General features: G+C 37.3%; 1 protein-coding gene and 1 long non-coding RNA gene across 4 annotated transcripts in view; one reads left to right on the top strand and one right to left on the bottom strand.

Moving 5' to 3' along the window:
- Window positions 1–22104, top strand: part of NHLRC2 (NHL repeat containing 2) — a 43925-nt gene extending 21821 nt beyond the window's left edge. For both annotated transcript variants that reach the window (XM_070432223.1, XM_070432225.1), the window contains 6 exons: window positions 3313–3412; window positions 6542–6773; window positions 7634–7756; window positions 8635–8841; window positions 9720–9945; window positions 14303–22104. In XM_070432223.1, coding sequence (XP_070288324.1) covers window positions 3313–3412; window positions 6542–6773; window positions 7634–7756; window positions 8635–8841; window positions 9720–9945; window positions 14303–14559 — 1145 coding nt within the window. In that variant the 3' untranslated portion in view covers window positions 14560–22104. The remainder of the gene's footprint in view (window positions 1–3312; window positions 3413–6541; window positions 6774–7633; window positions 7757–8634; window positions 8842–9719; window positions 9946–14302) is intronic.
- LOC139021720 (uncharacterized) lies at window positions 8251–14457 on the bottom strand. Of its 2 annotated transcripts, none has more exons than XR_011473541.1 (4): window positions 14288–14457; window positions 11645–11717; window positions 9685–9764; window positions 8251–8745 (listed from the first exon to the last, which is right to left on the bottom strand). It is a non-coding gene; the product is annotated as an uncharacterized lncRNA (long non-coding RNA). The 2 variants fall into 2 exon arrangements; XR_011473540.1 differs by having other exon boundaries at window positions 14296–14457.
- Window positions 22105–27562: the final 5458 nt, after the last annotated feature.

Here is a 27562-nt window from a genome sequence, read left to right as displayed (position 1 = left end):
TTAGAGACTATGGAGAAAAACTATTTACACTAATGGATGATTTCACAGATGCTATTATGAGGGTTCTAGTCAGTGGACTTTATTTTGATCATAGTTACTTAAAATAACAGAATATCTAAAAGCTGGATTGAAGGTGTTTTTTCATTTCTATATTTCATTTGCTGATTTTATTTCTGCTTTCTGAAACTATTTCAGTAATCCTTATTGATGATTATGAGGGGTTTTGACTTTCCCAAACCTTTTTAGCTTTTGGCATTATCCTTTTTTATTTTTAATTTGTGACTGTTGAAAGTCAGTGGTACTAAGTGTGCTCTTAACTTAAAATGGAAATGCTCGTAATTGTTAGAAGGAACAAAAGTAATACCCTACTCAGTGATACAACTATGTGCTTTAGATTTTAAAAACCAGGATGAACTGTATAAATTTTTTAAAATGTATCTTTATTGTTGAAAGTATTACAGATGTTCCCTTTTTTCTCCCTATTTACCTCCTCCACCCCACACCCGCCCCCCACTCCAGGCCTGCACCACATTATTGTCTGTGTCCATGGGTTATGCATATATGTATATAACTTAGTGATACAGTTATGTGCTTTAGATTTTTAAATCCAGGATAAACAGTATAAATTGTTAAAGTGACTCTCGTTAGTTTGATAGACATTATAAATGCCAGACTACCTTTTTTTTTTTTTAATTCTCATTTTATTTGTAAAAACTCTTCAGTCCTCAGAGAAATGATCAGGCAGAGTAAAAACTTCTTGAAAGACAGTGTAGCATGCTGGTTGTGAGCATGGAGCCTGGAGCCAGTTTTACATCTTAGTGTGGTCGTGTGACTTTGACAAGCTACTAGACTCTTTATGCCTCAATTCCCTCATCTAAATTGAAGATGCTGATAGTACCTATCTCAAAGGCTTATTGTAAGAATTTTGAGAATATATGGAAAGCACTTAGAACAGTGCTTGTACAAAGAAATGATTAATATATCAATGTTATTTTCATTGTTTGCCATAAGAATGGAGTCATTTCATAAAAGTCACGAATAGATGTTACTAAGCTGAACCAAGTCAAAGATGGGAAGGCAAGGGACTGGGAAAATATACTTGTAAAAGATTACTCAGCCAGAGGCCATAGGGAGAGGAGGGCATAAGGAGTGAAGCTGAAGTAAGAAAGCCATGGTTAAGTTTGATCAGATGGCTATTTGTGATCACACGTGATACTGCAGTTGGGTACTTAAAGCCAGAGCTAAATCCATGGGGCAGAGGCAAAAGGGAGGAAGAAAAGAACAGGCCACAGAAAAACTGGCCAGAGAGCATAGGCTGCCTTCTGTATCCCTTCATTCTGATCAGAACACTGCTGATTTGTATTCAACTTCCTAATGGATTATTCCAGGTTTAGCTGTGTGAATTTCCACGAATTATTTAACCCTTGTGAATTTCACTTTCTTTATAGAGATGATACTAGACTTCTTAAGGTTGGAGGGCATTATTAAGTTATTAAAGGGAATAACTCATGTAAAATGTTTATCATCTCAGGACCTTAAACATAGGAAGTGTTCTGGATGGTTATCGTTTTCATCACCATCCCCACCACCATCATCAAGTGATAGATAGAATCCCAACAACTGAATTTTGACCTGACACAGCCTGGTCACTTCTTCTCATTCCTTAGGAGTTTAAAGGAAATAAGTATACAGAAACCAGGACCAAACTAATACTTATACTATGAAGTGTAATCGTCATACTTTTTTGCTACTTTTTCTTGTTGTGCTAAATAAGTGTTTATAGCAGATATCCTTGTCTAATTTCTATTCTTAGGGGACTGTCTTTATCAGCTCAGGCTGCCATAACAAAATACCAGACTGGGGTTGCTTAAACAACAGAAACTTAGTTTCTGACAGTTCTGAAGGCTAGAAGTTCAAGGTCAAGGTGCCAGCATGACTGGGTTCTGGTGAGAACTCTCTCTTGGCTTATAGTCACCTTCCTTTTTATCCTCTCATGGAAGGGGCAAAATAAAATAATTATGTAAAGCCTTTGATCTAGTTTTAAAACATTAAACAGAGACTGAGTCCCCAGAATATATGGAATGCCATTATCACTTTTAATGCAATTTATGTTTATAACAATATTTGACTATGAAAAAATTAAATTGAAATAAACTGCTTTCCTTTATATTTAATAGGATAGTAATTAAGAATGCAGAGAAAAGGCAACATGTAAAATAGATTTTTATGTTGGATTGCCTGTTCCGATTCCTTCCTTCATTTACTAGCTCTGTGATCCTAGCAAGTTACCTACCCTCTTTCATCGTCAGTTTCTTCATCTGTAAAAAGGACATAATAGCACTACCTGTCTTCCGGGGCTTTGAGAAAAGTTCAGTGATGATCTCTGTAAAATGCTTGGCGCATAGCAACCACATTCATTGAGAACCCTCGTCATCATTTTTGTTGTTAAATTGAAAGGCACTTGAAAGTAATACAAGTTAAGGAAGAAAAGTTTCTTTTAGATACAAACTACTTGAAGTTAAAGAAAATATAAATAAAATAGCCTTACTAAGATAATTTCTTAGAGCATGTGTCTGACCAAATGATTTTAGTTAAAATATCTCACTTACATGTAAAAGTAGCCTTAGAATACATCTAAAATTAAAATATTTAAATATTTAACAAAATGAATTTGAGAAATAGAGCCTTGTCACATTGTAATAAGTTATAAATTAATTTTTACAACTATTTGTTCATTTTAATTATTTAATTTTTAGTAAACAGCTATATTATACTCGAGCTTTTTTGAAAAAGTTTTCTAACCAATTAAACAGTTGATTTTTAAATAGCAGTTGTGATGTGTATCTAAGTCTAAAAGTTGATATTGTCGCAGATATAAACATTTCTTAAAATATTAAAATAGACAGTGTTTTCATGAGAAACTGTTACTAAAGTATATAATTTAGGTGGTTAGTGCTGGTTATTTGACTACCAATTTCTTAGAAAGTATGTGCCAATCCATTTCTTTTATCACATAAAATAAAAAATCAGATGTTTGAAAACATTGTGCCCAGGATGCAGGGGCATATTACTATTAAGAATACATTGGATTTCTGTGAATTTACCAGTACATTTATAAGTCTAAAGAAGTATGTCTTTCACAAGGAAAATAGAAATTTTTCAAAAACAACTTAAAACATTGCAATATTTTTATTTTCTTCTATCAGATGATTTATAAACATATTACTGTCTTCCCTTAAATTTCTCAAAAAAATTGGTGTTTTTCTATTAACCAAAATATGTACATATTATTTACTATTTACTTTTATAAAGGTTCAGAGGTCCAAAGAGATGACATTCTGTGGATAGCCATGGCAGGGACTCATCAGATATGGGCACTCCTACTGGACTGTGGCCAACTACCAAAGAAAAAGTAAGTGGCAATATCTCTTTTGGGGTAAACTGCACAACTTGGAGTTCACAGAATTCCCTTTTGCAAGTCTCCATCCTCTCGACACTTACTGTACTGGTCAGGAGGTGCTGGGATACATTACCATGACAAACAGCCAGATTCTCCGTGGCTTAAGACAAGGCTTGGTCCTTTGCTCACTCACTTAGGTGCACCGGGAGCACTGCTCTGCCACACAGGCTGATGCGGCAGCCACCATCTAGAGCTCTGCCAGTCATCCTGGCAGAGAGAGAGGGGCGGTGAGTCGCTTAATACCTCTTAAAGCTTCTATTCAGAAGTGACACATCACTTCTACTTACATGTCATCAGCCACAGTCAGTCTCACGACCACACCTCATCTAACTTCAGGGACCCTGGATGAGCAATCCCACTGAGCGTCCAGAAAGAAGACTGGAGGCATTTGGTGAGCTCTTCCTTTTGACTCACAGTGCAGGCATCCCCACTCGTTAGTCCAGGTATCTGAGTGCCATAAAGCATCGTGGTTAATAGCTTGGTGTTGTAGTCAGGCCTGAGATTGAATCTTGGTCTGCTATTTACTATCTGTGCGAGCTTAGGGGAGCCACTTTAACTCTGAGTTCTTATTTATACTTCCCTCTTAGGTTTGTTTGAGAATCAGTATGTGTGAAGAGCTCAGCCTAATGCCTGGCATATTCAGCAAATGGTTGTAGCTTTGTTGTCACTGGTGGGGATATAAAGGTGAAAAAGTAGTGTCTCTACAAAGTTTCTTATATCTTTTTCGATAGAGCCTTTTCTCTTCTTCCTAACACCCCAGGTAGAACTGATCATAGTCTTCCCTGTGATTTCACTGCACTGCTTACGTAGTTATGTCACTGCCCTGGTAAGTTCGTCTTCTCTTCCCCTCCCCACCTCTCTCTTTTCCTCTGACTCTCCTTGTCTGTTTTTGGTTGCACTTATTTGTTAACTATTTTGTCTTACTAGACTGCCTCTGAAAGGAAAGAACCCTTTCTCATTCATTTTTGTGTTCCCCATACCTGGCACAGTATCTACTACATATTAGGAGCCAGTAAGGGTTTGCAGAATAAATAAATGAATGAAAGTATTAGCCAGAAAGACTGTCAAGTCACCATAGAAAATGCCTGTCATCCTGATTACCTTTATCAATAGAAAGGAGCAGTTGTATGCATAATCCAAAATATCAGATATATTTCAAATAGTGTGTATGTGTGTGCTGTGTTGTATGATGTTTGCAACAGTTAATTCCTCTATTTATTAAACATACTGTATGCTAGGCACTATGCTAGGCAATAGGAATGAAATATACTCACTGATTAAGAATAAAATGAAAAGATATGGTTGCTGTCCTCAGTGAGCTTACAGACTAAGAACCAGATTAGCAAACAAACAAGACAGTTGGGGAAGATGCTATGTATAAAAAAATTTACTGCAGCAGTCCTTCAACTTGAAATTGTCCCTTGTGTAAATAAGAACACCTGATATCCATCAAGGAAGGCTTCCTGGAAGAAACTAGTAGGCTGAAACCTGATAGAGGAGTAGGACACAGACCAGGAGAGTGGAGGTTTTTCAGGCAAGAAATGACTCTAGTCATATCAGTAGAAGCCATATCACAAAGTGCCTTGTGAGCCCTTTTAAGAGATTTGAACATTACTCTACATGCCTTTCTAGAAAGTTTTAAGCTTGGAAGTAACATAATAAGAATTGTTTTTTTAAAAACACTGGGGACATTTGGAGAGGTACAAGACTAGAGACATAGATAGAAGTGAGGAGGTTATTGTAATCCAGGCAGGAGATGATAGTAGCCTAAACAGTGAAGTGACCAAACATTTTCCATGACACGTAATTTTAAACAGCAGAAAGAAATGAGATGGCCAGAATGTTCTAAGTGATGGCTGTGTTGGACCTAAATGGTCAAGAGTTGACTAAATACCAAATAAGTAGAGTGTTTACTCTCATTCTTATTAGGAAAGTATCCACCCAGATCACATTGACCTGTATCATAATTTTAAGGATGTTTTATCTTTGTTACTGATCTTTGAGTGGGAATGACTCCTAACATTTTAGAAGTTACTGTTTCCACTCTTTCTACCTCTTAAGGGAACTCCTTTTTAGATTAAGACTCCTTATAGTAATTACCTTTAATTTATTTGTTTGACATGTTAGTTATTACCTGTATTTCTCTGACTAGATTTTTTTTTCCCAGTTCCTTGAGTAAGTGGCCATATTTTATACACTCTATATCCCTTTGCCTCCATCCTCTGCTCCCTGCCTAACTGAGCTTTTGGAACATATCAACCAAAGAGTGACTGATGGTCATTTTAGACTTTTGTATATTGTGCCATATTTGGATGTGATATGCATGGAATCTCATTATCTTGCTTCAAAGTCAGCTTCTTCTTTTTCCTTACAATCCCTCCAGCATAAATTCAGAAACTATGGTGTAAAACTTTCTCTGCATTACATAAGGAATCCTGCAATAATCCTTGAAGTAGAAAATTCCATAGTGTATATAAGAAATTGATTTGCATAATTGATTTGTTAGAGCAGCATAATCATCCTGTATTCGTTTCTTAAAGTGGGTAATGCTTGAGCTGGTTGTCTGTCGAAGTAATCTTTCAGTCTACTATGTATAAGAAAACAAAACTTTTTAAAATGGAAACTCCAGCTTTAATCTATCAAGAGCTAGATAATCTTTTTAATTCCCTTTCAGGACCTAATATTGTATGAATCTAAGAAGAAGTTAAAGTGGGATCCAGCTGTACCTGTCCCTGAACATTTGGAGGGGAAAAAAAAAATCTATACCATCAATAATACAATCACTATTCTTGTAATTCTAACCTTGTTAGGGATTTCCTGTCTGACCACTGAGAATAGTTTCAGTTTTATGTATTTCAAAAATGTAGAAAGGTCCCTACACAGTGGATAAATAAGTTAGTTAACAATTAGAAAAACTACAGTGAAAACTGACTTGCACAATTTAACTGAGCCAAGATCACTAGATCTTATTTTTTTTACAATGCTTACCACCATTGATTTCATCATTAACACTCATTTGTTTAATAACTAAATTGGACACATATAACAATGTTGACTTCACCTATGAATTGTCTTTTTCAGTGACTTAAAAAAAGGAACCTGCCTTCGGTTTGCTGGAAGTGGAAATGAAGAAAATCGAAATAATGCATATCCTCACAAGGCAGGTTTTGCCCAACCTTCAGGTCTCTCTCTGGCCTCCGAAGATCCCTGGAGCTGTCTGTTTGTAGCTGATAGTGAGAGCAGCACTGTGAGAACTGTTTCACTAAAAGACGGAGCAGTGAAGCACCTTGTAGGAGGAGAAAGAGATCCCATGGTAATGAAATCCCTCCTGCACAGTGTGCCCAGACACTTAAAAAAATGCACTTTTCTGAACTGTGAATAGTTCGTAAAATTTGGGGGGAGAGTGTTCTTGGCCTATCATAGGTTAAAGTGTAAGTCAAGTCAAAGGAAAGGTGAATATAAAGAAACACAAACAAAACCATGTAAGAAAAGCAAACTCACTCTAGTTGATTATGTATAAACTTGAAGCTCGGTGCACGAAATTCATGCACTGGTACGGTCCCTAGGCATGTCCAGTGATCAGGGCCCATCAGGTTCCCTGCCTCCTCTTCCCTCAATGCCCACGTGCCACCAGCGCGCGGTTCCCCCTGGCTTCTCCTTTCCCCTCACCACCCGCACCCTGCCGCCGGTCGCCTGCCATGTTCCACACCACCCCCTGGTGGTCAGCACACATCACAGCAAGTGATTGAACTCTCATTTTCCCGGTTGAACTCCCAAGGGGACACTTTGCATATTAGCCTTTTATATGTATAGATGTCCAGACTTCAGAGAGAAAGGAAGGATAAAATATTTATTAATAAGAGGAAAGTGTAAATTAGATATTTGGCAGGATGGTATAAAGAGTACCAGATTGGTCAGCTTGGCCTGTTCCTGACCAGATGTGTGATTATTGTTAATAAAACTATAAAGTACCACACAATAATACAAATTCAAAATTCTATCATTTTTATTCTAGTCTGAATCAAATACCTAGCCCTGTTTGTATGAAATCAGACCTTTTCCCCTTTAACTTAAGCAGCATTACAACCATCTTAATTTTCACTTTATATGCTAACACAACACTGTAGAAATCTTAATATGAGCTGTGGTTTTTTTTTTCCTTTTTTAAAAAAGAACTTATTTGCTTTTGGTGATGTTGATGGAGTAGGAATCAGTGCAAAGCTTCAGCACCCCCTTGGAGTAACGTGGGACAAGAAAAGGAATTTACTTTATGTGGCAGACTCATATAATCACAAGGTGAGTCTTGACAGAATTATATAACACCTTGTTTTTCATCTGTTGTATTTAAAATGCTGAAAAACCTGTGAGCCTCCTACAGTTGCCACTCGAAAACATAAAGAGGAGTAACAGTCTTTGACAACTATATATAAGACCTCTTTTCTTTTCTTGGTCCTTTCTTTGCAAAGAGGGTATGATGGTACTCTGAGCTGGGGAAAGGACTAGTAAATAAAACATGCTTCCAATGGATATAGCCAAAATTGGGAATTGCAACCCATCAAAGCTGCTTAGTAACAAATTCAGTAAATAAGGAGAAGGTAAGTAGTACAGAAATTAATATGTCATTTAACAAATGAACATTTTTTAGTTGCATAGTTGTAGCACCTATTAGCAAATAATTATGTTAAAACAGAATTAAAAGCATTTCATTTATCCAACTATTCCTATTTTTATTTTTTATAAAGTTCGTGGAAAATTAATATTGATATTTTGTGATGAAAGACTATAAATTTAATACAGTTGAGACAAAGGAAATCATTAAGGTTCACATAAGTAGCAAATCCTCAGCCAATGTTAGATGCTCATGAGAAGTCAGTCCAACCGTATCCCATTTTGAGAAAAGAGAATAATATTTTGAAACTTAAAAAAATTTCATCCAAGTTTATTTCCAGAGGGTAAGATGTAGCTGGGGATTTTACATGGTTTTCAGCTCTCCCCTTAGACTATAATTTGAATGTTTGGCTTTTTCAAGAAAATGTGGAAATGCCTATTTTCCTATGATTTTTTTAAAGAATACTAATAAGCAAAAATTCTCTGGCTTGCTTGATACTGTACTTTTCCATACTACAAACATGAGCTTGAGTTTCAGACATATGATTTTTTTTCATTCTTTTTAGATTAAAGTTGTGGATCCAAAAACAAAACAGTGTACAACATTAGCAGGAACTGGAGATGCAAGTAATGTCAGTTCCAGTTTCACCGAGTCGACCTTTAATGAACCAGGGGGCCTGTGTATTGGAGAGAATGGCGAGTTACTATATGTAGCAGACACTAATAATCATCAGATTAAAGTGATGGATTTAGAAACAAAAACAATTTCTGTGGTAAGTAATCTTAAAGGTACCATTTTATGAGTGACTTTAAGATGTTTAGCACTGACTGCACTTTTGGTTAGTCCGTCTCCAGTTGTGAAAGTGAAGCATGTAGGTAGAAGAGTATGTGAATGTCTGTGTGAAGGATATCGTATTTTCTTTAAGTAAAAATTCCATTTGTGTCTAGAGTGATTGAGAAAGATACTGGGGGTTGGAAAGATTTTGAACTTTCAGAAAAGGAAAGAAAAAAAAAAGGACTCCTCTGTTTTTAAGTATGTGGACACACTGACACAATTACCCTCACATACTGTGTGGGTTGGGTTGTTTAGTCTTATTTTTATTGATTCTTAAATTAGCATGTAATCCTTGTTTCCTATGGTGAATCCATTACCAAATGGTCTTCCCAAGGAAGCTGTAGAAGCCATGTTTCTCAAGACATTGAAAATAAGATAGAAAAAAGTTCTCATCAATTTTTAAAGATATACACATGGTCTCCAATAAAATTTTTTAAAAATGCAAGAGTTTGTTTTTCCTAAAATTCTAGGAATTTCCAAGGTATATTATGATGACAATTTGTTTTTATTTTAAAGCATGTAATTTCTTGTGATACAGAGCTGATATATGAATGGCATCATACAGTTGGCAATGAAAATTATAAAAGGATGTATATTATATCCACTACATTTAAATTGATATAGTTTTAATTTTCTGCCATCTATAAACATATTGAACAATTAATTTCTTTTTCATTCGTAAGTGTTGGTAATTTTTTTGCCAAAACAAAATATATTTCTAAACCTCATTTCAGCCTGAAGTCTAAAAATAAACCCTCACTCTACAATTATTGTAAAGTACCTGTGCTTGAATAAACACATTTTCTTATTTCCTAGCTCCCGGTCTTCAGCTCTGGAAATGCTGTGGTAGATGGCCCGTTCCTAGTAGAAAAAGTAGAAAAACAGACAGTACCCAAACTGCCGAAATCAGCTCCAGCTGTTCAACTCCCCCCCATGGCTGCATCTCCGGGACAGACTCTGCAGTTCCAGCTGAGATTAGACCTCCCGTTAGGAACAAAGCTCACTGAAGGGGCACCCAGTTGCTGGTTTCTAACAGCTGAAGGTATGTGAATAATCTTGCAAATGCAAATATTCCATAAATTCTTGATGTTTAATCTTTCTCATTTGTATATGATATTTTTACTCTCTAGTTGGGCAACATTTGAGGGAAGTCTTGTGACAAAATAGATCTAGATCTAACCCCACTTTAGCAGTTTTCTTTAGTCTTTGAAATTTTTATCTCTTTTATTAAAAAACAGTGTAACTCATCCAAAATTACTCAATCATAATTGCCTGCATTTGCTACTAGGCAAGTCCATCACCCGAGGCTGACCTCTGTGGTCTCAGAATGATAGGTCCTCCAATGTTAGAGCTGTGAAAGGCACCTTCTATTATGAGGAGGACTGATGGCTCAAAGAAATAGTGATTATAATAACTGCTGGTACTAATTATGGTAAATGCTCAAGGACATATATGGAATTAGGCCAAAAATGGAATTTGAACCCAGTTCTGCTTATAATTGGTTTTGTCTTTTCCATTGTGCTACTTCCGCTCAAACTAGCTATAGAGTTGTTAGTCTTAAAAATTAATTTCATTTTTTTAAAAAGAAAGTTCAAAACCCCACCAATTACCCATTTGGATGTTCTGGAAGTTTCTAAACCTTACTCTCAGTGTCTGTACTTACCTCATGGTCTGTGAATGAGTACAGTCCACGGACTATCCTTGGAGTGGCACCATGCTAGAGCACTCCAACATGCAGAGCACAGAGGGAGGAGAGGGACCAGGGAAGCAAGCAGGAGCAAAACCCAGAGAATGTCCAGCTGCGTCAAGAGTTATTAACAGATCAGGTAAGATAAAGACTAAGAATTGATCATTGATTTAATGTCAGAGAGTTAGTTGATGTCCTCTGAATGATGGAGGTGAAAACAGAATAGGAGAACTAGAGAAAGCAAATCCAAATAACTCAGGAGTTTAGCTGCAAAGATAAGAGAAAATAGAGCAGTTGCTAGAAGAGGGAATGGAGTTAGAGAGCATGTTTATCGATGGCAAAGATCCAATAGAGAAAGAGTTGATGAGATGTGGTGGGACCAGGTGCACAATAGATTGTGGGCATTTGCACAGTTAGGAGAGAAAGCCCCTGTGTGTCCCAGAGCTGTGGGGTAGGGTTTGTGGAGGCCCTTTTCTGATGCTTCTGTTTTCTTGGGAAGCACAGGCCATCAACAGAGTGAGTGAGAGGGGAGAAGGTTTTGGAGGTTTGAAGAGAGAAGAGGGTCATCCAGGAGGATGGGAGGGTGAGTACATGAAGGAAAAGCAGTGTGATTGCTGAATAGCTGGAGGCTACCCGTCAAGGATGGAAAGCCAGACTAGTCCACATGGAGGCTGTTTCTCTCCAGCCAAGTGTAGCCACAGGGTGCAGGCAGTGCAGGTGAGTGTTGAGTAGTTTGCTACAGTGGCAGGTCATGTGCCGTCCACATGGGTCTCCACAGTCCTTATCCAGTATTCACTGTGTTTGCCACTATGCCTTTCAGTAATAGAATCTCACAGATTCTGTTCTAAAGAATTAAGTTGATTTTCCCCTTTAGTATATATTTTTAAAAACATATGCTTGCTTTTCACTGAAGAAATGACATGAGCTCTTTCCAATTCAGTTCTTTGGTTGTGTTATCTTTTGCTTTTCAAGATAGCATCTATGAAATGTTTTAGAGCTTTCAAATGCTGTTTATTTTATTTCAATATAATAGTATCATTAAGACTTGACTTACCAGTTACTAAGCCTGAAGCCACATTTTCTTCTTTAGAGATGCCAGACAGAATTAATGCTCCATTACTCGCTTCCTACAAGAAAACAGGTTCCAAAGCCATATTTTAAAAGTATGCCATTCAAGTAGAAAAATACAACATTTTTGGAGGGTGTGTAATTGAAAACAAATGAATTACTATGAGCAGAATCCAGGCTAATAATTTGTATCCTTTTAATCTAAGAATACTTCTTGTTTGAGCCTATTTTCAAAGTACTCAGTTACTGTAAATTAGGTGAAGCTTTGAGTGTGTGTTTCAATCAGTGTGAACTTATCAGTTTGTAATAAGGAATCAGTGACCTGCCTGCCTTACAGCAGTGCTCTCTAGCCGCTCTAACAGACTGGACCCTAACTTTAAAGTAAAATATTAGTTGTCCAGAACTAAATGCTGACTTGTCTCTCATGATCTTCCTCTGTCCTAGTCTCCCACGCTCTTTCACACGTTCTCACTCAATCTTCCATTTCCTCCCTGACCCTCCTCCCTCGTGCCCTCTCACACACTTTTCTTTTGTACGTTACCCAGATCCAGGCTCTGTGCCTTCTTACCTTGGTGCATTCTCAGGCAGCAACTACTGCCCTGCAACAACACACTTGGTGTCCATACCAAGAGAACAGAGAGATCTTGGTAGGCTAGCCAGGAGGAACTGCTGGGTTTGAGCTTGGGAGTCTGGCTCTGGGGTATCTGAGCCTGTGTGGAACATCTCCTTACTCCCCACACCAGAGGGGGCTGAGTCCTGCAGTACTAGGAGGGTGTTTGGAGCTGGCTTTGCAGACAGAAGAGTACTCAGACCGTGACCACTCCTCATGCCTCCGTAATTCAGGCAAGTTCTCAACAGCCAGTTTAGCTGCTCTGCCTGTGTCCATTGGCCTGGAAGCATTACATCATTTGGAGATCACTGTTAACTTCTCTGTGTGAAACAGAGCAGTGTATTGATTTTTAAAATAAGATATTGACATGTTTAACTCTGTTTTGTCAAACACACAAATTAATGTTGATTCATTGGACTATAAATAGGGATAGTATTAAAGGAAAGTGAAGTAGTTTATAGAGCAAATTCTTAGCTATTTTACCACTTGTCTAAGATATTGGTTCCATTTTTATTGTATAGGAGCAAATAAGATTTTTGGAAATTATTTTATAGGGTACATTTATACACCTATGATTAAAGGACATTTTTTCTTGGCCAGTTATTTAGAAACAGAATCACTTATTTTTAACTAAATTTTGGTCTGTATAATCTTAGTTTTCAGCATATGTGAAGGTTTTAAGCCAAAAACAAACAAACAAACAAAAAATACCCAGCATAAAAACAAAGCACCACTAGCATATTATAACTTCACAAATCGCATGTATGACGTATCTGAGAAATATCTAAAGAAACATTCTGTGTTTATTTCAAGAATTAGGTATTAAAAAGGCCCAGTTTACTTTGCTGTTTGATTTAAGATATAAAAAGTTTCCCACCAGCCTGCTGTTTAGCAAAATCAAACATTCAATAAAATAAAACACTCCTCAGTACAGAAATAAAGGAGGCCAAAGAATTTTAAAGATCATTTTAAGATAATTGTTTAAAAGTTCCTGCATAAAAGCTCTGGATTTAACTCTTTAGATTTTCACCTTTCCCCTTCTCCTTACTCTTATTTGGCATGTTTTTCTCAAGTTTGATTTTTTAGTCAACAGAATAATAGATGCAGTAAACTAAAGACGGGTGCTCTGAGTGTTGGCTCATCCTGAGGTCAAAAGAAAGAGACAGGAAAGCTAAAGAGTAGGCCTAGAACCTCATCACTACTCAATAGGTGGTTCCATTTTTTTCAGGAGCCATCGATCAGTCATTAGATTACACTCAGTGTACTCTACCTAAGACGTCAGGAAAGCCTGCCCTGCACTTCCCATCTGCTGGCTCTTGATCTCTAACCCCCTCTAAAGCTGAGTGTCTGTAAGCATGTGCTTCCTAGTGTGGTGCATGTGTTCCTTCTGACAGAAGGCACTAGATGAATAAAGACATTTAACGTTTTTAAATACTAGAAGATTAAAGTTTTTAGTGGTTTATTAGACTTCTGTTATATAGATCTATATGTATTAAGTCTTGGAAGAGTTTTATGTAATAAGGAAGTAGACATAATCTCTTAGTTTTTACATTAGAATAATATATGCAGTATTACTATTTCTAAAAAATCAGTGTTACTTTTTATTATTACCTTTTGATAGACAATAATGTATCATAATCTCAATTTGCAAGTCACTGCAGAGTTAAACATACATTTGTATTCCCTAGATTTTTTTGTAGTTTTCATATTATATTCCTGAATACTTTTCTTTTTTTTTTTTTTTTTTTTTTTTTTTTTTTAAAAATATGTTTTATTGATTTTCTACAGAGAGGAAGGGAGAGGGATAGAGAGTTAGAAACATCGATGTGAGAGAAACATCGATCAGCTGCCTCCTGCACATCTCCCACTGGGGATGTGCCCGCAACCAAGGTACATGCCCTTGACCGGAATCGAACCTGGGACCCCTGAGTCCGCAGGCCGATGCTCTATCCACTGAGCCAAACCGGTTCTGGCTTCCTGAATACTTTTTATCTTTCTTATACAGTCTTAATAATTTACCTTTTTACCTTTTAGGCAATGAATGGCTTCTTCAAGGACAGGTGCCATCTGGCGAAATAGAGAACATCGCCAATCAACCAACCATCTCACTGCAGATTCCTGGGAATTGCTTGTCACCTGAAGCCGTTGTATCTGTCAGCGTGTTTCTTTATTACTGCAGCGCAGACAGCAGTGCCTGTATGATGAAGGGAGTTTTGTTCAGTCAGCCTTTACAGATAAGCGATGCACAGCAAGGCTGCACAGCTCCAGTAGAGCTCAAGTACGCGTTTTAGCAAGCAAGCTAGCAACCGGTCTCCACAGCCGTCTGTTCTCCATCCTCACTGTCAACTGTAACTTATGACAAGAAACTTCACTCCTGCCTCTGGATACCAAGAAACCCAATTCTCAGTTCTAGCAGCTGATAGTAAAGTACAGCTATGCTCCTTATTTAATTATTTATTATAAGCAAATTCCGTTGTTCTGGCTGTACCAACTAAGTCACTGACTGTTGTCTGAACTATGTTGTAATCTATGCTGCTATTTGACACATGACTTAAGTCCACACTTATAGTATAGAATATTATCATGAGATAATTTGCAGTGCTTGCTGATAACAATGATATCAAATATTTTAACTAACTTTTTCTACCTTTATTAATAGCGAGCAGCACACTTAAATGTGTAATTTCACAATAACTTTAAAGAGTACCCGAGATCCAGTCCACATGTTCGTATAAGGACACCTGACATTCAGGGCATAAGGTCTGTTCTAAGCCTCTCCCTCCCCGCAAAATCTTTTCTCAGAGTAGAAGCTTAGAGGACCTGGGTGGTAAATGTGTTCTTCGTTCTCTTCTGTGGTTTTCTCAGTTGAAATACATTGAAAAGAGAATTTCTATTTTTATTATGTTACTTGCTCTTCTAACTTACCATTGTTAATGCCTTACAACTCTATACAGAAAAGTCTCTGAGGACATACAGACTCACTCCCTGAACTGTTTCCTGAATAAACAACCTTACCAGGTAATGAATGAGTCCTCAGAAATAGGACTTTCAAGGAGAAAAGATTTAGAGTCACATTCCTGTGATATTTTTTAATGATAAAGAATTGTGACAGCTGAATCATGGTCTGTTTTAGAAATTCACATTTTATGTGTAGGCATTAAATGCAGATTTGTTGGGTTCCAGGATTTTCAGGTCCCATACTCAGAATTTAAGTTAACGATCATTTATTGTGATATTTTTTAAAATTACTTCTAAGCCTTCAAAGTGAATTCCATGTAATGCACTTTCATGCTATTAATATGTATAATATATATCCTAATATGTTACTCTTTAAAATATTAAGGTTGAAACATACAGGGATTTGGTAACACTTGGGTTTTTTTTAACCCCAAAAGATATTGAAAGTTTTTTTTTTATCATAATGTCTCTTTATAACTATTTAAAAGCCTATTCTTATTTTTACTAAAACTGATTCAACAGGTTTGTGGTTAATCAGCTTACAAGTTTTTTAAAAATCAGATGAACCACATTCAATAAATATTTATAGACAGTATCCCTTTCCCCCTTCAAAAACAGTGCTAAAATTTGAAATATAATCTTTTAAGCACCACCATCTACCTATTTTCTGTTATTTTTTTGAAATATAATTGAACATCCTACCTCTCTTTATTCAGGTTACCTAAATCTCTGCAGTAAGGAAATGCACAGATTAGGACTTGGACTTCATTTGTAACCTGCTAGTGCTATTTAAAGAGAGGTAGAAATGTAAAGAATTCTGTTTAAAATTATATGTATTTACCTCATAAACCTTTCCTCAAAATAAAAAAAGTTCTATAATAAAAGGCAAATAGGCCATGGCCATTTTTTAATACCATTTGATTATGATACATCTCATTGCCAGTTGGATAGGATGAGAATATTTTTACTTTATCTTTTCCTATTTAAGGATATAAACTGTTTCACTCTCTAAAATAAGTTTATACAATTTTAACTTGATAATCCAGATATATCTGCTAATAATTTTTTAACATTGTACACAGACATATTGTATGCATTTTCATGTACATTAAAAACCCAAAAATATTTGTTTAGACAGTGTTTTAGGTTAGTATTTGACTTTCAAAGTACAGTTTTAATGAACATTCTTATTCTTACCCAGCCACCAGCCTGCATTTTTTTTTCACATTCCAAATATTTATATAATTAGCAGGATTTTTTGCAAATCATACTAAAGCAATAGAAATAACTTCCTAGAATTTGTGACTAACATAAACCTCTTACATAGAGGAAGTATGAGAAGGTTTATTTTTAAAAATTTCTTGATCCTTGTCTGTTTTCTCTTTACTATAGGAATGTGTATATTTTTAACTTTTGCTTTTCTCCTGCATAAATGATGATAACCAATGTAAGTCACCTTAATCATGATGCCAGGTGAGTGGCATTACACACACTTTGACATAATACCTGGAATCTTTGCCCTAAATTATTCTACTGGTTTGCCACTATTTATAGCATTTCACAGATGGTAGAATTTTTTTTCTGCATTTATACTTTGGATTGACATGATCCCTGAAAAGAGTTTTGCTAATCTTGAATATGCTGTCTCAAGCAAATATTTAACAACTATTCACAAGGGAAAAGTTGATAGTTTAATCACCCGTAAGTATAACTTTGGCAAAGTTCATTGACTAAAAAAAATTTTCTCCTTAACTATTATAATAATATATTTAGTTATAGTATTGTCAGGCTGGAGAAAACTATAAATCTTACAGCTACAAAAGGGGTTTAATATGTGTGGATGAGTGTATGCATATGTATATATGTATGTGTATATACACACAGATACAAAGATCAACTCAGGAATTTCTCACAGAAGTTTCTCTTATGGCCAATATATTTTTGAGCTCTAACACCACTGAAATAAGATATTTTCTGCTTGTTTCTCCATAGTTAAAAAATTGGGAAAGATATTGAAAATACTATTGCTGTAATATAATAATTGTCTGCTTATACAAAAGTTACCCTTAGTTTATATCTGCAATTAAACTATGTTTAATTGAAATTAAAAAATGTTCAATCTAACCACTATATTGGCATCATAGTTAAGAATCATCATCAAAAATCAACAAAATTCTGCCCTGGCTGGTTTGGTTCAGTGGATAGAGCGTCAGCCTGTGGACTGAAGGTCCCCCGGGTTTGATTCCAGTCAAGGGCATGTACCTCAGTTGCAGGCTCCATCCCCAGCCCTGGTTGGGGCAAGTGCAGGAGGCAACCAATCAGTTGTCTCTCACATTGATGTTTCTCTCTGTGTGTTTCTCCCCTTTCGCTCTCTTTAAAAATTAATGCAAAAATATCCTCGGGTGAGGATTAACAACAACAAAAAAATAACCTAAATTCCATAGTTCACAATTGCATAAAAATGTATGCAGAGGAACTATGTCATCTTAGTTTTTCTGAATGGTGGAATTATTGATATTTTTATTTTAATTCTACTTTTGTGTTCTTTTTTTCAGTGAACAATGTGTTATTTAAAAAACAACTGGAAATGTTTTTGAAAGATTTTAAATGAGCTAAATAGTAAGCACTTATTATAAAATAACTTTTCTTACCAAAGATCAAAACATAGTTTAGTGCTCTTGGATCTACCAATTCTAAGTATGTGACTCAGTGAAGACAGAAGTGATTGTGGCTTTTTCTGCTGGTGTTTTGCTGTGTAGTGGGATGTAGTGGTTAAGAGCAGGGACTTTGCAGTCACTGGACTTAACCTTATAAAATGGGGCTACTACCCCTGCCTCATGGGGCTGCTCTAAGATTCAATGAAATAGTATTTGTAAAGCATTTAGTAATTAATGAAGCTGTTAGTTATTGATTTAGTTAGTAATAATTTATGACCATAAACAAATGACATTATCTCTGCAACCACAATTTCTCTACCAACTATCTGATATGTTAATATTCACCAGAAATTGGGATTCAAGATGAGAAATCCAGTTTTATAATAAAGCATATTACTCTTTTATAAACTATATTATAGTTATAAAGGAACATATCTGCAGTTTTTTAATTTTTATTTTAAAGACCTTCTAGAACTAAGAGTCATAAACGTTTTTTGAGAGGGTCTAGACATACTCACCCAAAACCACATCCTTGTAACATACTATGGATGGTGCTTTACAAAATCTTCATGCATTTTGCCTCATTTGAGCTTCCAGGTAACCTAAGGAATCAGACAAGTGGATGTTATGTCCATTTTGCAGCATAGGAAACAGCTTTAGAATGTCAGTGGCATATCAAGGTCAGATCCCCCAGAACATGCCTGATGCTGCAGCGGTGCCTGGCGCCAATGACTGAACGGGGTGATTGGTGGGTCTTTTATTTGAACACAGGTCTCCTCATTCCTAGCGCTACTCCTAAATGTAGAGTGAGAATAAACTGAGCAATTAGGAGTACTTGTTTCCTTCTGTGAATGCTTTCTTTAGCCTTTGCAGTATTTAAGTAAATAAGGATAATAGCTACATTTCCTGAGTGCTTACTATGTGCCTGGCACTTTTCTAAGTGCTTTATATGTATTAACTCATTTAATTTTCACAACCACCTTAGGAGGGAGGTACTATTTTTTCTTATTTCCCTGATGAGGAAACAGAGACACAACGAAGTTATAAACCGTTACACAAACATAATAGATCCCCCATTTAGGAAGAGGCTGTATTGCCTCTCAAAGTTGTTGTCTTAACAAATCTTTCATAGTTACATCTAGAAACTAATCAATCCAAAGAACCCAAAAAATCCTATTGATAATTGGTTAAAATTTAAATTAGCTCTAGCCGATTTGGCTCAGTGGATAGAGTGGCGGCCTGTGGACTGAAGGGTCCCAGGTTTGATTCTGTTCAAGGGCACATGCCTGGGTTGCGGGCTCGATCCCCACTGGGGGCATGCAGGAGGCAGCTGATCAATGATTCTCTTTCATCATTGATGTTTCTATCTCTCCCCCTCTCCCTTCTCTGAAATTAATAAAAAAATATATATTTAAATTAAATTCATTCAATTATTTTAGCTTTGGGGATTTTTCATTATGCACTCATCTTTCAGAGTTTGGAACAATCTGTAATTGTTCCCCCAAAGATTTTCTCTATCATTCTCAAATCCAGATGCTAACCACTTTTTCTTGGCAGGTGGGTGTATTAAAGGATTGAATAGCTTTTCAGTGTTCCAACAATGTCATTTTAATTGGTTTTCAAAAGGTAATTATAAGACCTTATCATAAAGTTTAACTGAATTTGTAGCACAGAACTGCCTCAAGCCCAAAATACTCATTTATATTTAAGGAAATTTTGTTTTAATAAGCAGAGTGAGCTCTAGAAACATAATATTTGGTCATTCTGTTAACACACACAGAGGTCTCTGCTTACTTCATAAATAACACTGTGGTATGTAGACCCTCTCCTCCAACAGTGACTCAGATAGATGCAATTCCATTACAGTCAAGTTCTCCCCAGTCAGCCTATTATTCCAGCTTAAAGGAATGGAACAAGTGATTCATTGTCATCCAGGTACAAAAACATAAACATCTTTTCATTGTTAGTTTGTTAATTTAAATTAAGTAATATTAGAATTTGTTAATTTTGCTGAATCTTATTTCTAAAGTCCACAAGGAACTGTACATCAACTTAAAAGGGTATTGTCATCCTTTAAAAGTAGAATTTCCCCTCTCACTGTTAGTCACCAAGATTCCTCCTCCTCTTGTGTGGCACATAAAGAATTTAAATAAAGAATTCACACTTACCATAAGTCACTCTTTTTTCCTAAATAAAAGTTCGCTTTTCCCCCATTTCTTTGCAATAGGGTACTATAACCAATGGTGTTAAAAGTTAGGGGATCAGCTTATCTGCCCCATGTGTATGACACGCCCAGCCAGCCTTGGCTCTTTCCCGTGCTAGACTGTGGGTGGGCCTGGCTGCTTTGGGCTTTGCATCCTCTGACTACAGAGCCTCGCCTCAGTGCTGGGACAGGAGGCAGCCTCTGCCGGCACCCCTTCCATTGCTGATTCAGTTTAATTATCGTCAGGGCTGGAGTTGGAAAGCGAAAGCCCTAGACACTTGTGGAATGTTTGCCTAGTTACAGGTATTCATTGTTTGGTGTGTCCCTCCTCTTTGCTGGCATGTCCCTCTCAAGTCTACGTACCAAAGGACGTTCCAGTCTGTTGAAAGTTCCACAACCAAAAAAAAGAGGAATCATAATTATTTCTAATACCCTTCCCGGCCTGTACCCGCACCCACACACTGGACAGCACCACACCAGCAGCTAAACCCGTGCTCAGGGCACTTCTGTAACTGCCAGGGTGTGGCACGAATTCTTCCCCTAAGCAGCAATTTTCAGGCCAGGAGTTGTTCAGTAACACAGAGTTCAGCAAAATTGTCAGATTTTTTTAACATGCAAAATTTGAAACCGAGTCAGGCAAATGATCAACTTTCTTTTGCTTTTAATATACTTTGTTATGTATTTACTAGTACATTCAAAATAAAGCAAGATAAGACCTCATAATACTGATGGGGAGAGAAAAACTAGCTCTCAGATTTAAATAGGCTCAATGTAAACATTGTTTGTATGATTCTTTAGCATGCTCTGCTCATGAAAAATGTTAAGGTATGTAGGAGAAAACATGATAAATTGTGATAATGAAGAATAAAAATAGAATGTTCCTTTCTGAAAATGTAGGGTTCTGTCATGTAATAGTCTTCTATTTTTAGAACCTGTAGTTGCTCTGAGTCCCACCAGAAACCTTTTGGTTCTGTAAACCTGTACATGATGTTCATTATTGTGCCCATTACAGTGTTCAAAACGCTGACAGGTTTTTGTGTGTATAGAGTTGAAACGTTTTGTTCACGCATGCGTCTGATATTCAGCATTCACATTTACCTGTAAAAAAATACCCTACCACTTCCTCTCCACACCTAAGGCTTCCTCTCTTTAAAACCAACAGTAGTTTCTATGGAAGTTTCGCTGAGGAACTGTGGTTACAGAAATAACAGATACAGATTTTGCTGTGGTCAGTTTTTTTCCCCTAGAATTCCTAATATCTCAGTTTTCAAAGGAAATGTATCCTATGTGATTTTGAGATTAATTTTTCTGTATTTTGAGGTATACCTTCCTAATTATATTTTAGGTAGGTTAATAAAAAAAATGTTAAATTCTTACTGTTAAGGCCCATTAAAAGCCAGTTTAGAAATGTTTTAATTGCTGTCATTACTTGACATGTGGATTATGAACAAATCCAAATTTTCTGTGTGACATATAATTACTTTCAAATTGTAACAATTCATAAATTTGTCAAATTTTAAAGACAAATGCTTCTCCTCTTTAGTGTTGATAACGTTGTGGTTTTATTTCTGAGAATAGAGTTGGTTTGCTGTGCTGACTTCATGCCTGTCATTCCAAAGGTTTGATTGTATTTATTCTTTTTTTCCAAAGATGAAAAAATGCAATGAAAATCCAATTTACAAGGACATATATTGATATTTCTAGACATGGTCTAGTTCTAAAAGAATTTACTTGGTTTGCATTTTTTAAGCGTTTCGTGTAGCCAGATTAATATATTTTTATACAACACTGTATTTCTACATTTATTTCAAGACTGTTTTCAGTGACTTTTTCAGGAACCTGTGTTAACAGAAGGTTGTTTGGAACGAGTGTGCGGTGGCCTCTGTCATGGAATCAGTGTGTAAAACGTGACTGTGGAAAGCGAGAATGTGCTTATGCTCTGCACTGAGGCCTAGTAGCTGTTTTCTAAAGCTTTGTACATTTTTTCCATGAAACAGATTAAATATTTTCTCTCTAAAGCCATGTTTCTGTTTTTTCAGTACGCTTTTTAAGTAAATTATGAGATAATTTTACTGCTTAGAAACCTGGAAGTGGTGAGTTCTTGTTTGAACTTTTGTGGAAATGGGCATTGATACTTAGCTTAAAAAACAACAACAAAAAACTGCAAGCAAATAACTCAAAATAAAATCAATCGTAGTTACCATAGATTTTTCTGAAAACATTTGGAAAAGGTGCTCTTTTCAGAGGAAATGGTATTGGGAACATTTGAAAAACACAAGAAGAGCTCCACTTAACAGGACCCAGAACTTGAAAGGAACTAATGACAACATAAAAAGAATACAGAAATGCCAGAAGAAATAAAGGAGCATAGGGGTGGGGATCTAAACACCCCGAGCTCAGAGATTCACAGACCAGACTGGCAGTTGCCAGGGCGGGAGGGGGGCAAAAAATGGTACAGCTTCCAGTAAAAAAAACAACAGCCCTATCTATGTGCATATTTGTTTATACAAATACATACATAGATGGTCCTTGCTTGGCACAGAAAAGACCATAAAACGACCATGCAGCTGAAACTGCAAAGCGATCTTGATCAATGAGAACAGGATGATTATTATTCAATGACCTCTAAAAGTGTTTGTTAAAATATTAAAAACTGTCCATTATAAATGTATGGAAAATGACAAAAAAATGAAGCTAATACCTAGTACACTCTAAAATAGTACAAATATTGAGAACTGAAGTTTTTACTTCTTCGTAAGAAAACTTTCCAAGGGTATTGGAGCAATGCTTGTTTTCCTCATAAAATGTATGATACAGAGCAAGCTATCTTTCCTCTGCCCTGGCAAATTGTCATACTCCGTCCAAGTTTGCAGCAGCTAACATTTTAACCTTTGTGCCTTCAACGCTGTGCTCTATTTCCAAGAGTTCCTTCAACGTTAGATGCTTTGCCAGAGTCACTTCCTCTGAGACATCGTCCTGTTCATCGCAGCCATGTCACTGATTTATGTTAATAAGTTCACCTTCACTACAGTTCAGACCTAGAGTCTATCTCACATCCCCATGGGCCGCTGTTGTCTCTATACGGCTTTGCATTCAATTCAAATTCCCCTTCCAGTGTTTTTGCTTTTCATTTCTTGCTCTACTTTTTGTCTTGTAGGCCAGTTTCCTCTTTTGATTATCTATTGTAGTAAAATTGCTACGTGGCTCTATTACTGGGACACAAGAAGGCAACACAACACCACTGTTGGCACTAGCAACGTGCACAGTGGCCAGTCACCAACAGACTGTGAAAGAAGTGACTTTACTGGTCACTGATCATGGGACACGCCTGTTATTACATAGTAATGTGTGGACCGAAGAGCTAACAGTGACGTGTGTAACAGAGAAGGATGATTGCTTCTAAGTTAATATCCTGTGGCAACTGAATTTGGGATTGTGTTGATTTAAACTGTAGTAAATGAAATTGTGCATGAAATAGAAAAACAAAGACACGGCAGACACCTAATGACTACATAGAGTTGAATACAGGGGATAGGGAGGGGCTAGTATTTATTTAGCATATATATTTGTATTGTTTGACTTTTTACAAATGCATATGATGATCTTTTTTTAGAGCAAACTAAAATGGGAAAAAGATTTCTGTTCCCCACAGTGGCAGTGCTTGGTTTGTGTGCATCCCAAAACAAATAACCAGAAGAGTAACGAGAAGCAGTGAATTAAATGAATGTTTGTTCAGGGAGCCTATGGTGCTTTCTAGACTATATGAAGAGAAATCAGGTCAAATGGGAGTACCCTTGTCACACAGCATAATATCATACCCAAAGCACCAATTCTGTGCCAGCTGACCTGGAACCCTCACTTACTAACAGAATGGCCTTGAGCAAGTTACTTCACCTCCATCGACATTCGGTTTCCTCGTCTGTAAAATTGGATATTAATACCTCGTGAATTGTTTTATGATAATGTTAGGAAAGTGCTTCGCCCAGTGACTAACAACCAGTAAACGCTCCAGCACTGAGTCATTCGTGCCATGAAGAGCCCTGAGCCCTCCGCCCATGCACGTCTTCAAACAGAGGCCGGGAGGTAGTTGATCCAAGTATTTATCACAGTGGGTGGGAAGTGGAACCAGATGACCTGAGTTCTGAGCCATTCTGGGATTCTGAGATTTGGATTATATATGGAAAAGTAGTTTGTTTAGTTTCACTTCAAAATAATAAATTGTTATTTATTTCTTCAGGCTTTTATAAGATATTTTTTAGAATGCAACACACACTACAAACCAACTCAAGTATTGGTGCATTCACAGATTTTTAGTAAGGCTCAGAAAATGATTTAAAACACTTTTAGCTAACCAAATGCAACATTGTTAGTGTAAAGAATTTTGTGTTAACTCCAATCTCTGGTTAATTCAATTGCGTTTTTAAACGCCAAACTAGGCAAGAAACTTCTAAGAAAAGGATTTTGAGGGGGTGGGGGGTTGAGTATTCATCCTGCTCCCTTTTTTTCTGTATGAAAATGCCACAAAAAGATTTGACATATCCTTTATATATACAAAACTTTACTCAGACTATTTTGAACTCCATTAAAATGAAGGCTTAAAAAAAAATCATGGGCTACCCAGCTTGTAGTGATTGTGCTATTTTACAGATTTGTGACGTTGATCTTAAAGCTTTAAAAAAAAACCACATTATGTGATTTTTTTTCATTACACATTGATGATATTTTGTGCTCAATTCTTATCTTGTCAGCTATTAAGGAACAGATATAATCAAGGAACTTGGATAAACGAAATGACAGGCAAATGAATTTCCAAGCTCCCACAATCTGAAATTCACCTTTCAATTTGTGAAGCAGCCCAGTGCTGGCTGATCATGTTCTAAGGGGGTATAAATCCTCCAAACAGGACTGCTCCAAATTAGCTATTACTATATATTTATCCATTTCTCTATATAAAATAGATCAACATTTTTAAAATTGTGGCATACATATATAATTCAGTATGCACAATTTGTGTGTGTGTATTTGACCTGTTGTTTCTCCTTTTGGACCCTAAATTCAAATTCTAGTCAATCTTAGATCACAACTTTCATAAGCGGTAACTTTGATCATACTTTGCAAATCACAATTTAAATCTAGATACAGCCTATTTTAATGTGGCTAAGAGAAGCTGACGGATAGTATCACTGTATCCATTGCTACTTCTTCCTCTTGAGGCAATCACCGAACTACCATGAGAAGAATGGGAGGATCCCTAAGAAAGGCCAGCTTGGGTAATCCTGCCAACAAGAAGAGCATTCAGGTCCCTTAATGTTAAGATTTTCATTTGAAAGGAGTCAGCTCACTACATAATAGCTCTTTCTTTAAATTGAAATTGTTCTGGGTTTGGCATTTCACTTGAAATGATACCACCAGCTTATTAGATAGAGTAAGCAAGATAAGGAGGATAAATATTTGAAGTCTAGTTTATCTCCATATCCTGGAAAGGGAAAAACAATAGCTTGCCCCTGTTCCGGAAACTGACATGCCCTAGGAATCCAAGCACTGCGAGGGCTCTGATGAGCCTGTTTACCCTGTGCCCAGTCTTTGGGCAGCAAGGCACCTAGACAGCCTTGCAGAAGGTCAAGTAGAAAAGACAGCTGCTTTTGTTTACCTTTCGAAAGGGAGAGCAAGGCAATCAGCCGAGTGGCCCAGAGTCTTATTTGGTTTACTTGCACCTGCTGTTACAAACTTTAGAATATCCTTGGGTGTTTTGCCATGGTTCAGTATTGTAGGTGAAAGGTACAAAACTGAAGTTATTGTCATAATTTGTGTTAATAAAGTGCCCCTGCCAAATTCTGGAATGGATAAGGTGAGAGAGAAGCTGCATGTTAGTCGCCCATGAGAGCAGCCACCTAAAGGATCTAGCTTGTCTTAAAATGCTATTCTGCAACCTTGATGAGCCGTGCATCCTAGTATTTAACAACCTTGCAAAGAGATGACTTCTTGTGTCTAATCTACATACCTTTGCTGCATGTAAGATTTTCATTTGGTGGTTGCTCAGTGGACACACTTCCTCCCTAGCTCTTCATAACCTTAACCTTCTCTAATCAAAGTTAGTCATCTCATATTTTAACATTTTCTTCAATATTAAGTCCCCACATATTGCCTCCTAAGTCTTTTTTCTCAGTCTTCTGTTTTCTGTCAGCCCTCCCTGAACTGTCCATGGCCACCTAAACTTATAAAGCGACACATTAAGCTATGCATTCTGTGGAAAGATAAATCATGCCAGGAACGAAGCATACTTCCTGAATGTCACATAAGGCGCTCTGGGGACCTCTTTCCAGTGAACGACCATGACTGATGGCAGTTATTTATAAACTAGAGGCCCGGCACACAAAATTCATGTGCTGGTACGGTCCCTAGGCCTGGCCTGCGATCAAGGCCATCTTCCTCGACTGCTGGCAGCCAGCCCCGGCCCCTGCCACCGCCTACCCCCAGTTCCCCATATGAGCCTGCCAGTGGGAGCAGTAGGGAGGGAAGGACTGAGAGGTTGGCCGTTCCTGCCCCGCCACGGGTTGCCCTCTGCATGTGGGGCGACCGGTGCGGGGCGGGGGGGCGGGGAACCTTGGCCTGACGCCGCCCGCATCCCCCACCACCCACCCCCAGTTCCCCATTCACTGTCGGGCAATGGGAGCCTGCTTGCTGGGAGAAGGGACCAAGAGGTGGTCAGTGCACCTCATATAGCTGGTCAAGCGGTTGTTCTGGTCATTCCACTGTTAGGGTCAATTTGCATATTACCCTTTTACTATATAGGATTATTCATTGTCCCAAGGGCATACAGCAAATGAAGAAACATTTATTCAAGAACATCTAAAATCTTGAAAGTCTGTGGCACTAGGGCCATGACCCAATCCCTTCCTTACACCAAACCAGAATAACAAGCCTCACTCTAGGTGGGTGTGGCTGAGAAAACTAGATTCCCTCTCCCATCCTTCCCAGTAAAGGGTATAGTAGTTCCCCAGGGGAGCAAGCTGCCAGCAATCTCATTCCACACACCCCTGTTGTGTTGAAAAGGCTAAATTCCAGGTACCTACAGCCAAGAGGTCAGGGCTCCCTTCCTTCACCCAGCCACACTCAGACCGTGGAGGCTCTACCCCAGGCATAGCAAGCCAAGAATACTGGGGCCACAGACACCATCACCTCACATCACTCAAAAGGAAGAGGTTCCATAACAGAAGACACAAGCAAAAAGACCAGAGGCTATCACCCCCATCCAGTGCCATGCTCACAAAGTATGAGCGCCTGTCCAAAGAAAGCAGGGCACGATCCTCACTCCCATCTTCAGAAGGGTGATACCGAGAAGCAGAAATGAAAGAGGAGACATCACTACTGACCTTACAGAAATAAAAATGATTATGAATGAATAATATAACTTAGATGAAATGGAAAAATTTCTACAAAGACAAAAATGATTGAAGCTGACTCAGTAAGAAATAG

This window comes from Myotis yumanensis, unplaced genomic scaffold (genome assembly GCF_028538775.1).
Source record: "Myotis yumanensis isolate MYYU_CA2020_CCGP unplaced genomic scaffold, mMyoYum1.0.hap1 SCAF_13, whole genome shotgun sequence".
NCBI lineage: Eukaryota > Metazoa > Chordata > Mammalia > Chiroptera > Vespertilionidae > Myotis > Myotis yumanensis.
Note: the sequence above shows the minus strand (reverse complement) of the source record. Positions and strands in the feature narration are given on the sequence as shown.